The sequence below is a fragment of the Pristis pectinata genome, chromosome 4 (assembly GCF_009764475.1).
Source record: "Pristis pectinata isolate sPriPec2 chromosome 4, sPriPec2.1.pri, whole genome shotgun sequence".
Classification (NCBI taxonomy): Eukaryota; Metazoa; Chordata; class Chondrichthyes; order Rhinopristiformes; family Pristidae; genus Pristis; species Pristis pectinata.
The window spans coordinates 46,051,727-46,069,716 of record NC_067408.1 but is presented as its reverse complement, the minus strand read 5'-3'; the positions used below and the strand labels follow the sequence as shown (position 1 = coordinate 46,069,716).

Here is a 17,990-nt window from a genome sequence, read left to right as displayed (position 1 = left end):
CTCTACTTCCTCAGGAGGCTAAAGAAATTTGGTTTGTTCCCTTTGACTCTCACCAACTTTTATTGATGCACCATAGAAAGCATCCTATCTGAATGCATCACGGCTTGGTATGGCATCTGCTCTGCCCAGGACTGCAAGAAACTGCAGAGAGTTGTGGACACAGCCCAGTGCATCACGGACACCAGCCTCCCCTCCTTGGACTCTGTCTTTACCTCTCGCTGTCTTGGTGAAGTGGAGAGTATAATCAAAGACCCCACCCACCAGGGTCATTCTCTTTTCTCTCCTCTTCCATCAGGTAGAAGATACAGGAGCCTGAGGGCACGTACACCAGACTTAAGGACAGGTTCTACCCCACTGTGATAAGATTATTGAACGGCTCCCTTATAGGATGAGATGGACTATGACCTCACGATCTACCTTGTTGTGACCTTGCACCTTATTGCACTGCACTTTCTCTGTAGTTGTGACACTTTACTCTGTACTGTTACTGTTTTTACCTGTACTACATCAATGCACTCTGTACTAACCCAGTGTAACTGCATTATGTAATGAATTGACCTGTACGATCGGTATGCAAGATAAGTTTTTCACCGTATCTCGGTACAAGTGACAATAGTAAACCAATACTAAATCACTAGATGGAGCGCTCTTGCCAAATTATCAATAAATTTGCTCAGAACTCCTATTCAGTAAATTTGCATCATTTATGTATTTAGCACAGATATATTTTTCTATAAATGTAACTGTTACAAATCAAAATTCTGAATCGTAGCTAAGTATTCACAAATGAGTGAATTGTATATACAGTGATTGTTTCCATATTTTGAGTCAAGTAAATATAGGAGGTGGAGCAGCAAACAGCATCTGAAAGAAAAGCAAAATGCGAATGGAAGCACATAATGGTAAATAGTCTGTACTTCTCGAGCATTAGTCAGCTTCTTCTCTCCATTATGAGAAGAACAATGCACCTGAAGCAAAGTTTTCTATTCCATAAAAATTGTACTTGGCTATTCTGGAATTAGAGTCAGGAGCATATTCTACCTCTTCTGACTCGGTATATCACATATCTTTATCTGCTTATTTCAGTGGCTGGGATTCACAGTTCATTTCTTCAATTTTGTTTTGTGCCACCAGGATTTTATTGCTGTGATGGATTAAGACATCTACAGAGAAACATTTGTACAAAAGATGTTATTAATTGGCATTTGCTGACATGATGGTTGCCAATTAATCTAATGTCAGCCAGGAGCTCCATCTGCATTAACCTCATCCTGGCTCAGAAGTGCCGCTCACTGGAGTATTGTTAGTGAAGTGCTGGGTAACTGAGCTTTTACTATGTTGTGCCTTTCACGAGCTCTGGATGGACTAGAGTCTTTTAAACAGTATTTTGAAGTAAAATCATATTGTATTATAGGAAAATCAGCTTAATTTGTACACAGCAAGACCCTGAAGGATCCTTATAACCTCCTGAAAGGACCTTGGTTTTAACATCTCCTTCAATAATGTTATAGGCTTGACTAATGAAGTTAGTTTGTATAACTACAGAGAAGTTGCAATCTTGATTTCCCTGCAACCTTAAAATTAAAGCTATTCCAGAAGTGAGATTAAGAAACATGCTTTCATACTCAAAGAAGGGGAAATGTGGCATTCTTCTTCTCAAATGCAGTGGATATGGGACCATTTGATACTTTCAGAACTGAGATAGATAGCTTTTTATCAGGTCAGATTGTCAAAAGGATATGATTAATGACGGGTACAAATCAGCCATGGTTTAGTTAAGTGTTACAACAGGATCAATGAGCTGAATAACCTATTTATATTACCCCCATTCTCATGCAGCACCCTTTCAGTACTACAATGAAGTACCAGCCTGGATTGTATGCTGAAGTCTCAAGAGCCAATTCTTTAAGTCTCTGAGACTTGAACCCATGATCTTCTAGTTCTGAAGTGATATTGCTACTTATAAAGCAAAGCAGACAGATCACAATTACATGAGTGCCTGCAACCTTAGAATTCATTGCATTTGTACCTTGGATTTTGCTACTCCAATTAGTCAATCTTCTTTTGACGCCCTGTCTATTTTTATCATTGCATAATTTCTTCTATTCTCACCAAATTTGTAGAACTCCAACGTCATCCTCTAATAGTTTATAGTTCATTTCCTATATTCCCAATTCCTCAGCACTCTGACTCCACCAGCCAACATCTGTTAGCAACACCACTCACGTGCTGTCCTTTGAGAGTCTCCCTCTCCATAAATTTCTCTGAATGTTATAGATTTGGACCTTCCGATCTGGGATTCTGCTTTGGGTAATTTTATCCCAAAACAAAACTCCAGCATTCAGCTTAAATTTGCATATCTTATTCTCCTTGAACCTTATCAAGTTTTGCTTTGCTTCTCTTCTGTATCATCTTGCATTGAACCAATCTCCTAATCACAGTTTTATTAAATTACCTGGCTTTTGATTCCTCCCTTGCTGTCATTCTGCTGAAATTGTAAATGGTTCAGATCAAGTCCATTCTTATGAAGCTCAAACTGTTCTTTTAAATGGCTTTATCCAACTGTGTTTGCACTCCCTTAGACCAGTGTTTTAGAATCTTGGTGATTTATTAAGAATTCTCCGTTTTGTTGCTATTCCTCTTGCATGATGTTGCAAGCTTGTAAATCCTCATGAACTATTTTACAGTCTCCTAATAAATAATCAACAATTTACTTCTACATGCTCAACAAATTTTATTGTGTTGCTTTTCATCCAAAATATATTTGAACAAAATTCAGACTATCATCCATCCTTTCCCACCCTATATTTTGACATTTTAAATGCTTGGATAGTTTGTCTTCAATCTTTGTATCTGAAAAGGCAAAAATGGAAATATATTGACTTAAAAATATATTTAATGACTCTTAAGATTTGATTTCCAAACTCTGTGACACTTAATACATCATCTACAGATAATTGCTGGCTTTTATGTTTGAGTTATTGGAATTTACCACCAGTGTTGCTGAAATATATTTAACAACTTGTCTTCCTCCCTCCATTTAAAGCTTTGTGAGAAACCTGGGGAGCTACTGCTTTGTGAGGGACAGTGCTGTGGTGCCTTCCACTTATCGTGCCTAGGCTTAACCAAAATGCCCGAAGGAAAGTTTATGTGCAGTGAATGTACTACAGGTAAAATGTGGACTTATAATGTAACACTCACTTCTTGTGCAATAAAAGTTTAAAAGAAGATTTTATATATAGTTAAATTAGATTCTCTCTTACGCCCTAAGGTTTTGAGCTCTTCAATTGGAAAGGCTGAGCATTTACCTAAAGAAGGCCTTCACAATCATGAAAGTGTCAGATAAAAGTAGAGAAGCACCTAGAAATTCAATTTTACAATTCGGTTTTATTCATAGATTGACCATTTCTGATATATTCTGCTTTACTCCAGAAATCCAACCAGATGATTACCTGGAATGATGTGCCATTGCACAGTTAGATGATTCCTGTGTTAGTTGTACACTGTCAGTGCATCGCAAGGAAACTTAGATCATGTTGTTTACAAGTCTTTCTGAGGAACACCTTTGTTTAACTATCACAGCACCTGATTGGGATGCCTGACAAGTAAACTATTTACTTATCTTTGATCATTCTGAATGCATCCCCACCAATGGAGCAGTGAGCTTATCCTTTGATCTTGTTCCAGAAGTCAGGATGCTAAGCTTTAAGTTGTCCTAATGTTCTGCCTGCCCCCCTTCTCTCCTGTCAAATGATTCTGGCCCTCTGATATTCAAGCCCTGCTTCCACCACCCTGCCCACCCCCAGTCCTGTCAGTATTCCATTGTTCCATGCTTCCTGACACTCCTGCTTCCTCAGAGAGAACAACCAATCTTCTCCACCAACCTCAGAAGATGACTGGAGAATGTTAACAAAAATTTAGTTGTTAAGTTTGCATTTACTCTAGATAACTAAATGAAGTCATTGTGAAAAAAAATGCAAGGTGTCTCTTGAAAGGTACTTAATGATTTGCAAATTTGTTGTAGTTCAAATCTATCTTGAATGATATTACTATAACATTCAAATAGATACAGTATAATGAGGGACAAGGCATCTGTGTTAAGTCATCAAGCAAATGGGTTATGATGGTATTATAAGGCACAAAGCTGAAGTCAAAACTATGTGAACAAAAGGAAGAGGGGAATGTTTGAAAAGAGTTAAGTCAATCCGCAGATGACTATTGCAAGGAAAGAAGGGTGTTCCCTTTGGCTTCATGGAAGAGTAGAGAGGTATCTGTGACAACAAGAATTATTAGACCAAGGCACGTTGGCACTGAAGTATAATGCGCAGTTTGAATTAGAAGAATAAGACTTGCACCCCAAGGTCTCTCTGCTAACAGTGTTGAAGAGCAGAGAGACCTTGGGGTGCAAGTCCATGGCCCATTGAAAGTGGCTACACAGGTAGATAGGGTGGTTAAGAAGGCTTATGGAATGCTTGCTTTCATTAATCGAGGTATTGAGTATAGGAGCAAAGAAGTTATGATGCATCTCTGTTGAACTCTGGTTAGGCCACATTTAGACTATTGTGTGCAATTTGGTCGCCTCACTATAGGAAGGATGTCACAACTTTAGAGAGGGTGCAGATAAGGTTAACTAGGTGCTGCCTGGATTAGAGGGCATGTGCTATCAGCAGAGGCTGGACAAACTTGGGCTCTTTTCTCTGCAGCAGCGGAAGCTGAGGGGTGATCTGTTGGAAATGCATCAAATTATGAGGGGCAGAGATAAGGTGGACAAGCAATATCTTTTTCCCATTATTGAGTGATCCAATACCAGACGGCATGCATTTAAGGTGAAAGGGGTTAGGTTCAGAAGAGACATGAGGGGTAAGTTTTTTTACTTAGAGTGGTGGATGCCTGGAATGCGTTGCCTGATAGGGTGGTGGAGGCCAATTCATTGGGGGCTTTTAAGAGGGGCTTATGAATGAGAGGTAAAGGGAGGGATTGGGTATTCTGTAGGTAGGAGGGATTAGCTATGTCGGCACAACATTGTGGGCTGAAGGGCCTGTTCTTTGCGGTACTGTTCTATATTCTATATATGTATAGATATTACAGAGCACCAGTTGAGGTGTGGTAGAGTGATGTAAATGCAGTGAGACAACAACACAATTGGGTCTTTGGCCGGATATGGTGGTAGGAGTGCCTGCTTTAAGCTTTGCATTTGGTGAGGGTGAGGGGTGGTGGGGGAGAGGGGTAATCAGAAATCAGTCATTACTCTGTGTTAAGGAGGGAGAGGGAGAACAATGGAAGATCGGTAATTCTTGTGTTTTCTGGGGAAGAGAAAGGAAGCAGTGGGAGTTGGAGGGGGAGCAGGGAATTGGAGGTTAGATGGGAACAGGGAATGAGAGGTGGGAGGATTACCGATGTTTGTGTTGGGGGTGGGTGAGCATTTGGTTATGCGTGATTTTGGGAGGTTGTGTCAATGTGAGAGGAATAAGTAACGACATAAGTATTTCACTTATTGTCATCCAGTGTGTTCTTCGTGGAATCTCCATTAGGTTGCGACATCAAGTGTCCAGTAGAATTTTCCTTTTGTTGGGAAACCATCTTCAAAATGGCATTATGCTCATGAAAGATCAATTTTTCAGTTGCATAACAATGGGAAATTGAATTTTCAGACATTCAGTTCTGGTTAAATAGGGGCCATAGGGCAAAGAAAAATAGTTAGCAGAATTGTAACATTGCATAATTGTACTCATAGAACTAAGTTACTTGCTTGTTATTTTAACTGGTCATTATATGACTAAGGCTTTATTACTAGGCTACATAAATATCAAGTGTGTTTTTTCTTAGAAGCTGTGGTCTCTGCTAAGCACAAAGCCCTTTGGGATTCTTGCACTGAAGTTCTCCAGGCTATGATTGTTTCATTTAAGGAAAGGGTTCCCTTAAAGAAAAACATCAATAATGTTTACATTAGATGGAGTTTATTGGAAGTTTAAATTGTAAGCTTAGACAGGAATGAAAATCGAACATGTGTATGATGAAAGCAGCAGCAACATGTTCAGTGACAAAAGTTTGTCATTTTTTCTTGTTGTACAGAATTATCTTGACCAGTGAAGCCACCTGACATATTGGATGATCCTCTCCAAATTCACCTATATTCCAAACAGTTCAAAAAGTGATAATTGTGTTTGTTTTTGTTAGGTATTCATACTTGCTTTGTATGTAAAGAAAATGAGAAAGATGTGAAGCGATGTCTTATGCCACTCTGTGGGAAGTTTTATCACATGGAATGCATTAAGAAGTACCCCCCCACTGTACTGCAGAACAAAGGATTCAGATGCTCAATCCATGTCTGTCTATCTTGTTATGCCTGCAACCCTTCCAATCCAAGAGCAACCAAAGGTACAATACAGAGAAAATAATCTTCATAATAAAACAAATTTGTAGAGAAATTAATAGTTAAAGTCATTGTATCTTTTACACTTGTGAAAAGGTTCTGCTATGATCTGCTTTGTTGCATTTCTTGGTGAAGGTTGAACTGTTGCATTTCTTTTGATCATTGGTTAAAACTGAGTAACCTAATATTTTATACTCTATCACACTTTGTTAGATAATGCTTCTGGAAAGCATCTTGGAATCTTCTGCTATCGTAGCAGTACTGTATAAATACAAGTTGCTTTTGTATTAAACATATTAAGTGATGCATGCCCAACTATGTAATACTGTAATTTGTTAGAGCAAATTAAAATCATGTAAGTTATCGTGAAACACACAGTATTAAGATTGAATGGGCTAAAATTAAATATTGCCTAATTTGGTTAGTTCTGTTCATGTATTTTTGTATGATCAGGTCGAATGATGCGCTGTGTACGGTGTCCTGTTGCTTATCACGCTAGTGATAATTGTCTGGCAGCTGGATGTGTGGTCCTGGCTTCAAACAGTATCATCTGTACTAACCACTTTACTGCAAGGAGGGGCTGCAGGCATCATGGACACGTCAATGTCAGCTGGTGCTTTGTGTGCTCTGAAGGTAAGGTAAAACTGGAAGTAAATGTTTTGTACTTTTGATACTCACTGTTCTACCCATATTGAGTTCACTTTTCCAAATGTTCTTGGACCCTTTTCATTATTTATGTGCAAATTGATAGAATTCCTTATCTGATATTTCACAAACATATGAATTGGGAGCAGGAATAGGCTGCTCAAACCTGCACAGGATTTAATAAGATTACTGCTGATCTGATTGTAACTCAGTTCCTCATTCCCGTCTACCTGTCATAATGTATCACTTCCATGCTTGTTATCTACCTTTGCCTTAAAAATATTCAAAGATTCTGCTTCCACGACTCTTTGAGGAAGAAAATCCAAGGACTTGTGACTCTGAGAAAAAATTTCACCTCAAGCTTGCCTTAAATGGGCAACTCTTTATTTTAAACAGTGACCCCACTTCTAGATGCTCTACAAGAGGAAACATCCTCTCCATATCCAACCTATCAAGATCCCTCAGGATTTTATGTTATCAATATAACTGGGTTGATAACTATTAAAATCACAGAAAAATCTTGTGCGTTATGAATGTCAGTGCATTAAGCATTGTGTATTACAATTGCAAATACAAATGCAAATCCCTGCACAGAAAACAACCAGGTTTAAAGTGAGCAGATGCAGTTAATTCAGTCAAAGATGGCAACCATCATTTATTGCATTATAGCCAATTTCAGCGTTTCCTGTTAGTATCTTAAATCGTGCCTTTTATTTTCTGTATTACCAGCTGTGTTTATTCGTTATTTTGTGAATTTCACTTCCCCTAGACTTCAATTTTTTTACTACTTAAAATACAGATCAAGTATCACAAAGCTTGTCTGGAGTAGGCATAGAACAATAGTGAACAATTTTTTAAACAGGAGTGACAGTGAATCACCTCAAAGGGGATCTCATACAGATATGGAAGTCGTGACTTCCTGAGATGTCTTTACTACAGTCATTCCAAAGGTACTCCTGGAGTTCATTCACACAGCACCAACCTATTGTAGTGTCTTTGCAACTATGCTAGAAAATCTGACCACATTAGACCAAGTGAAGGTTCAGCAATTCCATGCTGAAGATCAATCCCCTAGGCTTGAGGAACACAAGCCATTAGCGCTGGTGGGTTTTGAAATGTCAAAAGATAACAGAAGTTCTTGGAATCATATTTTAATCCTCCTTGAATAATCAAGTTGCACAACTGGACTAGAAAAGGGTCACCCTAATACATTTATTTAAGGAGGATGAAATGAACTTAAGGTGCAGAGTAGAGATCATCTACTGGTGGATAAACACTTGAGGGATTGACTGGGCTCCATTCTAGAACCTGACTACCTGACCTGCACCTGACAGATCCTGAGTATATGTGTCTAGTTTGGTTGAGTATCAAAAAAAAATGCTGCATCCAACGGGGCCTAGACAACATGCAGGCATGCACTGTAAAGTAGTATGTAATATTTATGCCACCTAAGTAATAGGCAGTGATAATTTCCAACAAAAGAGAGTCTAACCATTGTCCTTGTTAATCAATGGCAAGTACCCTATCAGTAGCATCTTGAGGTCACCATTGCCCAGAATTTCAACTAACTGGCCACTCCAGTTGATGAGTGATTCATCTGATGCTCCAAGGCCTCTCCACCATCTATAAAGCACATCAGGAACTTGATGGCTGTAATGCTTAAAACTGGTGGAATGACTTGGGTTTTAATGTGTGCATCTTAAGAAAAAAATTAAAAAATGGAAAATTTCAACTCATGAATTCTTACGGTGTGACATATAGTGATATTAGACTATTGGTAATGGAGGGAAATTCCTGATGTTTACCCCATACAACTGTTGGGTTGCTTGAGACTATAAGTATTTTTACGTGGGATCCATGATGTTACTGAAAGATTCTGAAAGCCGTATCCTCTTCTCTGGACTCTACATTCTCTCCAGCCATTGAGTGTGTACCTTGTGAGCAATTTGCCAATGCTAAAGTTTCCTTGCATTCTACGTTCTCGATGATAACCAACACTGAAAAGGTCATAGACCATAAGATGTTGGAGCAGAATTAGGCCATTTGGCCCATAGAGTCTGCTCAGCCATTCAGCCATGACTAATTTTTTTTCCTCAACCCCCTTCTCCCACCTTCTCCCTGTAACCCTTAATCCCCTTACCAGTCAAGAATCTATCAATCTCTGCCTTAAATACACCCAATGACTTGGCTTCCATAGCCCTCCGTGGCTACAAATTCCAAAGATTCACCACCCTCTGGCTGAAGAAATTCCTCTTCATCTCAGTTCTAAAGGGATATCCCTTTATTCTGAGGGTGTGCCCTCAATCCTTGACTCTCCTACTAATGGAAACATCCTCTCCACATCTACTCTATCCAGGCTTTTCAGTATTCAAAGAATGTTAGTCCACATTTTTTATCCTATTGAGCAACTCATTGGCAGGTCTTGCTTCCTTGTATAATTGTCATCCTTCCTGATACTTGTGAGGCTATAACTTGTGTGCTGCTGCAGAAATATATGCTGGGACCTCATGTTCCGTATTTATTTCAGTGATTTAGATGAGCTGACCAAATGTAATGTTTTCTACAAAACTGGGAAGCAGTGTGCATTGTGAGGAGGATGCAGAGAGGCATTCAGGAATATAAACCCAACTAAAGTGAATGGGTGAAGACATGGCAGATGAAATACAATCTGGAAAAATGTAAAGTCATTAACTTTGGTAGAAAAAAATAGAAAATTAGAGTATTCTTTAAATGGTGAGAGATTGAAAAGTGATGGTGTTTGGAGGTTCCTGGGTGTGTTTGTACACAAATCATTAGTTGGCATAAAGGTACAACGAGCCATTCACAAGGCAAATGCTATGATGGCTTTCTTTCCCACAAGGAACTTGAATGTGAGAGTGAAAATGTCTTATTATAATTATATAGTCATTTGGAATATAATGCACAAGTAAGGTCTCCCTGCACAAGGAGGGATATCCTTGTGACAAAGAGAGTGCAACAAATAACGACCAAAATAATTTCAGGAATGGGAGGATTATCTTTTGATGAATAATTATCAAACTAGGCCTAAACTTTCTAGAGCTTGGAAGAATGAAAGGCGGTCTTATTGAAACGTACAAAATTCTTGCTTGGCATGAGAAAGTAGATGCAGGGATGATGTCTCCCCTGGTTGGGTGTCAAGAACCAGGGGTCATCCTCTCCAAATAAGTTCAGGCTTTCAGGATTGAGATGCAAGACATTTCTCTATCCCGGAGAAATAAGTAAATCTTTGGAATTCTCTGTCCAAGTGCGCTGTGGAGGCTTAGTCACTGAGTAAATACAGGACAGGTATTAAAGGTAAGGTAGATGTAAGTGGAGCGGCCATTGTGTGAGTGGCCAGTGTTAGAGTTGGGGAGCTGAGGCTTTGGCTCAAGAGGCTTCAGTGAGAAGAGGCGAAGGTAAGTCTCTGGTAAGTTCCTTTCTTTCTTTGTTTTGGTGTTCCCTTTAGTGCCAGGACAGTAGTGAGAATGGCGCCAGGGTCAGTGGTGTGTTCAGCTTGTGAGATGTGGGAGTTCTGGGAGACATCCAGTCTCCCTGATAACTACATCTGCACAAGGTGCATCCAGCTGCAACTCCTTACAGACAGTGTTAGGGAACTGGAGCTGCAGCTGGATGACCTTCAGCTCCTACGGGATAATGAGGAGTGCATAGATAAGAGCTACAGGGAGGCAGTCACTCAGAAGCTGTAGGAGGCAGGTAGCTGGCTGACTGTCAGAATGACTGAGAATAGGCAGGTAGTGCAGAGTACCCCTGTGGCCGTTCCCCTCAATAACAGGTATACCACTTTGGATACTTTTGGGGGGGGAACAACCTACCAGAGGAAAGCCAGGTCTCTGGTACTGAGCCAGGTCGTGTGGTGCAGAAGGGAAGGGAAGAGAAGAGGAGGGCGGTAGTGATAGGGGATTTCATAGTAAGGGGGGCAGACAAGAGACATGAAAGAGACTCCCAGATCGTATGTTGCCTCCCTGGTGCCAGGGTCAGGGATGTCTCGAATCGGATCCACAGCATTCTGAAGGGGGAGGGTGAACAGCCAGAGGCCGTGGTACATATTGGTACCAATGGCATAGGTAGGAAAAGAGATGAGGTCCTGAAGGGGGAATATAGGGAGTTGGGTCGGAAGCTGAAAAACAGGACCTCGAGGGTAGTAATCTCTGGATTGCTGCCTGTGCCATGCACCAGTGAGGGTAAGAGTAGGATGATTTGGCAGATGAATGCGTGGCTGAGAAATTGGTGCAGGGGGCAGGGTTTCAGATTTGTTGATCATTGGGATCCCTTCTAGGGAAGGTACGACATGTACAAAAGGGACTGGTTACACCTGAACTGGAGGGGGACCAATATTCTTGCGGGCAGGTTTGCTGGAACTATTGGGGAGGGTTTAAACTAGTTTGGCAGGGGGATGGGAACCAGAGTGATAGGTCAGAGGTTGGTTCATTTAGTGTACAAGTAAATGCAGAGTGTAGAAAGACTGTGAGGAAAGATAGGCAGTTGAAAGAGCAAAATTGCAGTCATTTGGATGGGCTAAAGTGTGTCTGCTTCAATATGAGAAGCATCAGGAACAAGGCTGATGAACTTAGAGCATGGGTAAGTATGTGGAACTATGACATGGTGGCCATTACAGAGAATTGGCTGTCGCAAGGGCAGGAATGCTGCTGGATATTCCGGGGTTTAGATGTTTCAAAAGGGACAGGGACGGAGGTAAAAGAGGTGGGGGAGTGCCTTTGCTGATCAGGGACAGTGTCACAGCTGTAGAAAGGGAGGACGTCCTGGAGGGATCATCTACTGAATCAGTGTGGGTGGAAGCTAGAAACAGGATGGGACCAATCACTCTATTGGGGGTATTCTACAGACCTCCCCTCCCAATAGCAGCAGAGATGCTGAGGAGCAGATTGGGAGGCAGATTTCGGAGCGGTGCAAAAATAACAGGGTTGTTGTCATGGGTGATTTCAACTTCCCTAATATTGATTGGCACCTCCTTAGTGTTAAGGGGATAGATGGGACAGAGTTTGTTTGGTGTGTACAGGAAGGATTCCTGACACAGAATGTGGACAGGCCGACTGGAGGAGAGGCCATACTGGACCTGGTACTAAGTAATGAGCCTGATCAGGTTTTAGATCTCTCGGTGGGAGAGCATTTTGGTGATAGTGACCATAACTCCTTGACCTTTACCATAGCCTTGGAAAGGGATAGGAGCAGAAGATATGGGAAAGTATTTAACTGGGGGAGGGGGAATTATGATGCTGTTAGGCAGGAACTTGGGAACGTAAATCAGGAACAGATGTTCTTGGGGAAGTGCACAGTGGAAATGTGGAGGTTGTTTAAGGAATACTTGCATGGGGTTCTGGATAGGTTTGCCCCATTGAGTCAGGTAAGGATGGTAGAGTGAAGGAACCATGGTTGACGAGATGTAGAATATCCTGTCAAGAGGAAGAAAAAAGCTTACCTGAGGTTTAGAAAGCATGGATCAGACAGGGCTCTGGAGAGTTACAAAGTAGCCAGGAGGGAGCTTAAGAATGGACTTGGGAGAGCTAGAAGGGGGCATGAGAAGTCCTTGGTGAGTAGTATCAAGGAAGCCCCCAAGGAGTTCTACATGTATGTGGAGGATGACTAGAGTGAGGGTAGGACCGATCAGGGATAAAAGAGGAAGCGTGCCTGGAGTCGGAAGAGGTAGGGAAGGTCCTTAATGAATACTTTGCTTCAGTGTTCACCAGAGGGAGACCTTGACATTTGTGAGGATGGCGCACAACAGGCTGATATGCTAGGGCATGTCGACTTGAGGAAAGAGGATATGCTGGAACTTTTGAAAAACATTAGGGTAGATAAGTCACTGGGGCCAGACGGGATATGTCCAAGGTTATTACAGGAAGTGAGGGAAGAGATTGCTGTGCCTTTGGTAACGATCTTTGTGTCCTCACTGGCCACAGGAGTAATGCCAGATGATTGAAGGGTGGCAAATGTTGTTCCTTTGTTTAAAAAAGGGAGTAGAGGCAACCCAGGGAATTACAGACCAGTGAGTCTTCAGTGGTGGGCAAATTAATGGAGAAGATTCTTAGAGACAGGATTTATGGGCATTTGGAGAAGCATAGGCTAATTAGGGACAGCCAGCATGGCTTTGTGAGGGGCATGTTGTGCCTCACAAGCCTGATTGAATTCTTTGAGGATGTGACAAAGGACATTGATGAAGGTAGAGCAGTGGATGTGGTGTACATGCATTTTAGTAAGGTGGTTGATAAGGTTCCTCATGGAAGACTTATTCAGAAAGTCAGGAGGCATGGGATCCAGGGAAGCTTGGCTGTGTGGATTCCAAATTGGCTCGCCCATGGAAGACAGAGGGCGGTGGTAGATGGAGCCTATTCTGCCTGGAGGTCGGTGACCAGTGATGTTCCGCAGGGGTCTGTTCTGGGACCCCTGCTCTTTGTGATTTTTATAAATGACTTGGATGAGGATGTGGAAGGGTGGGTTAGTAAGTTTGCTGATGACACGAAGGTTGGTGTTGTTGTGGATAGTGTAGAAGATTGCTGTAGATTACAACAGGACATTGATAGGATGCAGAGCTGGGCTGAGAAGTGGCAGATGGAGTTCAACCCAGAAGAGTGAAGTGATACACTTTGGAAGATCAAATTTGAAGGCAGAATACAAGGTTAATAGCAGGATTCTTAGCAGTATGGAGAAACAGAGGGATCTTGGGGTCCACGTCCATAGATTCCTCAAGGTTGCCCGCGCAGGTCGATAGGGTTGTTAAGAAGGTGTATGGTGTGTTGGCCTTCATTATTCAGGGTATTGAGTTCAAGAGCCATGAGGTAATGTTGCAGCTCTACAGAATTCTAGTTAGACCACACATGGAGTATTGTGTTCAGTTCTGGTTGCCTCATTATAGGAAGGATGTGGAAGCTTTAGAGAGAGTGCAGGGGAGATTTACCAGGATGTTGCCTGGATTGGAGAGCATGTCTTATGAGGATAGGTTGAGTGAGCTAGGGCTTTTCTCTTTGGAGGGGAGAAGGATTAGGGATGTACAAGATGATAAGAGGCATAGATCGAGTGGACAGTCAGAGACTTTTTCCCAGGGCGACAATGGCTAACATGAGGGGACATAATTTTAAGGTGATTGGAGGAAGGGGGATGTCAGGGGTAAGTTTTTTAAACAGAGAGTGGTGGGTGTGTGGAACGCACTGCCAGCAGAGTTTGTGGGGGCAGATAAAGTAGGGAAATTTTAAGAGACTCTTAGACACATGAATGATAGAGAAATGGGGGGGGGGGGGGCTATGTGGGAGGGAAAGGTTAGATGGATCTTAAGAGCAGGATACAATGTCGTCGCAACATTGTGGGCCGAAGGGCCTGTACTGTGCTGAAATGTTCTATGTTCTAAGACAGATCGATGGATCTGGAATATTGAAAGAAATGGGTTCGGACAGGAAAGCAGCACTGAGATAAAAGATTAGCTGTGATCTTGTTAAATTGCAGAGCAGGTGCAAGGGGCTAAAAGTCTACTTCCTCTACTTATTTATGTTTTTCTTTTCAGGGTTGAAGAAACAATGTTTTTTTTATTGTACTTAAATATTGCAACACAGAAAATTACCATTTGGCACAATCTGGTTCTGTGCCTTTGTTTATGTTCCATGTGGGCTTTCTCCCATCTCATTAAATAACCCTATTATTCCTTTCTCCCTTGTTTTTATTTGCCTTTCTTTTAAATATTTCCACACCCTACACCTCAAGTTCTCTTCTTGTTAGTAAAACACATGAGTAAAAGTTCTTCCTGAATTTACAATGGAATTTATTAGTAACCATTTTGTATGTGTAATTCTCAGTTTTGGGATACCCCATAGACATCCTCGTATTTGAGCCATTTACATGGAGATTGGCATTGGGGGTTTTTCTCTGCTTGTTTCTAAGACTTGACTACAGCTTGATGTATGAAACTATATTTTTCTATATGCTTCTTTGCTTTACATCTTTTCATTCAGTCAGTATTGTTGGAATCTAGCTTAATTTGGCTGTTTGGAGTTTTCAGTTAAAGTTTCTACTGTAAGGCACAGATTGTCTTGTTTATCAGAATTTGTAGTTTTATCTTGTGCTCCTTGGATACGTATATTATAAATCTATTGGTTTGTTTGTTATCAGGTGGCAGCTTGCTTTGCTGTGAGTCGTGTCCTGCTGCATTTCACCGTGAGTGCCTGAACATTGAGATGCCTAAAGGAAAATGGTACTGTAATGACTGTAAGGCTGGTAAAAAGCCACATTATAAGGACATCATCTGGGTAAAACTTGGTCGATACAGGTCAGTCTTGGAAAAAAAATCTCAGTAACAATAAGGTCTGCAATAAATCAGAAGCAAGGAAGAGGAAAAGTTTTTAAAACTCATTCTTTATAAAAAAAAACTGTTGCACTTTAGTATGAAACTTGCCTTGAGAGAAAGGTTCTCACAGACTTTCTCCCTTGTCAAAAAAGGAAATCTTGCAACTTCAGAATACATTTTTTTAAATTTTATGTTATAAATCAATTTTCTATTTTGATATGTCCAAGCTTCTTTCACTTCAAGAACACACTTTGACGTCAATCTTATAATGTTTAACTTTGCAACACTTAATCCAAGGCCTAATCAAATCTGTTTATATTATTGATAAAAATATCAAAATTGTTCACTATTATTTATTTATTTACTAGGCCCAGTTCTGTTTACTCAAATTTAAGATTTTGCTTGAAGCATTTTAAATTTCACGTTACTAACTTCAGTTCTGTGTTTGTAATCCAATTTAAATAATCTGCACCTACATTACTCACTACTGCATAACTCAAAGAAAATCTTTCAGTGGGCTTTACTATATTAATGAACACTGTGAATGTTTTTGTCCAAAATACTTGGTTTAGGATGGAAAGTACAGCACTACATCGTTCATCAGTCTTTGTAGTCAGTGGAAGTGTCAGTGGATGTCATGTTCAAATTGTGCAGCAGTGTTCTAATTTTCAGCAATAGAGACAAAGCAAAGTGGGTTTTGGTTGTCAAAAAGCTAATTTGTTGAATGTAATTTATTTAGCTGTGTACTATTACATTATCATCTGCCTTGTAATATAATTGTGGGGTTGACATTTTCCATGGTGATTGATGGTAACCTAATGAATCATATCTTAACAAGGGAGAGGTACCTGTAAGTAAAAAATGTGTTATTTTGGAAGTTGTGGTAGACCTATTAAAGTCTATGTGCTTTTTGCTGCACTGAAGAGCCATGCATTGATTTGTAGAATTGTCAGGAACTCTCCTGACCTCTCCATCCATTTACTTCCTGGGATTCTTTTAATCACTTTAGAAGGCAGCCTATTTCTTGAGCCTAACCTCTTAGAGCAAGTCTTTAGGAATCTTCATAAAAATATATTGGCAAAAATAAAACAAATAATGCAATTAAATTCACACTATTGTTTTATTTGCTGATATACCCTTAAATGTCCATAATTTTCCATCTGTGTAGGCAGTATCTTGCTACTTAACAAAAATATGTTCCACATATCAACCTAATATTAGAGGAATGCTAAGGTAGATGATAATTGACTATACCACAGTATCGAATATCATTTCTGTATTAAAACTTCAATATTGGACTAATACCTGTAGTGTAACATTCATGGAAGATATGAATGATTGCATATTCAGTTTTTTGATTACGAACCACAAACCTTGTATCATCTCAATTCCAGTGCATTTTATACCTTCTCTGTCAGATGGTGGCCTGCTGAAGTTTGTCATCCCAAAAACGTACCAACAAATATCCAAAAGATGAAGCATGAAATTGGCGAGTTTCCTGTCCGTTTCTTTGGCTCCAACGACTATTTCTGGACCTACCAGGCACGAGTGTTCTCGTATATGGAAGGGGACAAAGGGAGCAAAGACAAAAAATGCAAAGGTCTTAACACCATCTTTAAAAAAGGTAATGTTGTTAATTGCAGGAACATTTGGGAATTTATATGTAAAACAACTTGTGTTAGAATTTATAGAACTTTCCCATTACAGGCACAACATCAAGCATTGGGGAAAGTTCTTCATAGTTTGTGCAAGTTATCATCAATAATTGGGTTTTAATAGTCAGTGAAATTGGTTTCCAAATCCATGGAGCAAGAGGAATGCTTTTTTGGAGCTTGTAACTTGACCAGAGATTAATGTAGGATTAGGAAGTGGGTGGTTGATGATCAGTATGGACTTGGTGGACTGAATGGCTTTTTTCATACAGGATCACTCTATGACTCTGTATAAGTGAAGGACTGTTTATCCCAAAGATGGTTGGATTTTCTTTTGCTATCATTTTCTCCTTCACCAGTTTCTTACTGTATTGCTCAAGTTTCTCATGCCTACTCAGGAAACATTTATGAACATTGGACTCTTAATTTGGCTGTAATAAATATGGTTTTAAAATAAGGCTAGAGGATTTTATTTTCATCTGTAATCTTTTCCAAAATTTATATTTGCTAATGAGTACAATTATAGTATTTGACAATTATCTTTTCTTTAAATAAACTGGTATTTTAAACTCAGTTTTCCAAATGTGATTTAACTGCCACACTAACAATGATTCTATTGATAATGACCTCCTAAAGACTTCTTTCTCTTTGGTTGGCCTTTCTCTGATATTAAAAATCAATTGAATATTTCCACCCTCATTTTCTGCATTCAGACAGAGGACTGCTATCATTTGAATGAAGAACACATTCTGTATATTACAACCCACATCCCTACTATATGAATCATTATTATACACAGTTAGCATTGTTTGGAATTCTTTCTCAGCTTTATATACCACCTTACTCCTGGGAAAGGGCTGATCCACCCAGATCGCCCTTGTTGTGAAATAGAAGAGAAAAACAACGTCACCTAAATCTGCACCAGACCCTTATTCAGTCCTTTCCTTCTTGACCTCTCCTTCCCCCAATTAAATAGTCACAAGATGATGGGGTAAGGTTATAATCTTTA

General features: G+C 40.2%; 1 protein-coding gene across 3 annotated transcripts in view; it reads left to right on the top strand.

The window, feature by feature from the left end:
* The window catches only part of nsd1a (nuclear receptor binding SET domain protein 1a), a 152,406-nt gene that overhangs the window by 101,801 nt on the left and 32,615 nt on the right, over positions 1-17,990 (top strand). For all 3 annotated transcript variants that reach the window (XM_052013553.1, XM_052013554.1, XM_052013555.1), the window contains exons 13-17: positions 3,047-3,170; positions 6,178-6,378; positions 6,827-7,006; positions 15,155-15,311; positions 16,748-16,953. In XM_052013553.1, coding sequence (XP_051869513.1) covers positions 3,047-3,170; positions 6,178-6,378; positions 6,827-7,006; positions 15,155-15,311; positions 16,748-16,953 — 868 coding nt within the window. The remainder of the gene's footprint in view (positions 1-3,046; positions 3,171-6,177; positions 6,379-6,826; positions 7,007-15,154; positions 15,312-16,747; positions 16,954-17,990) is intronic.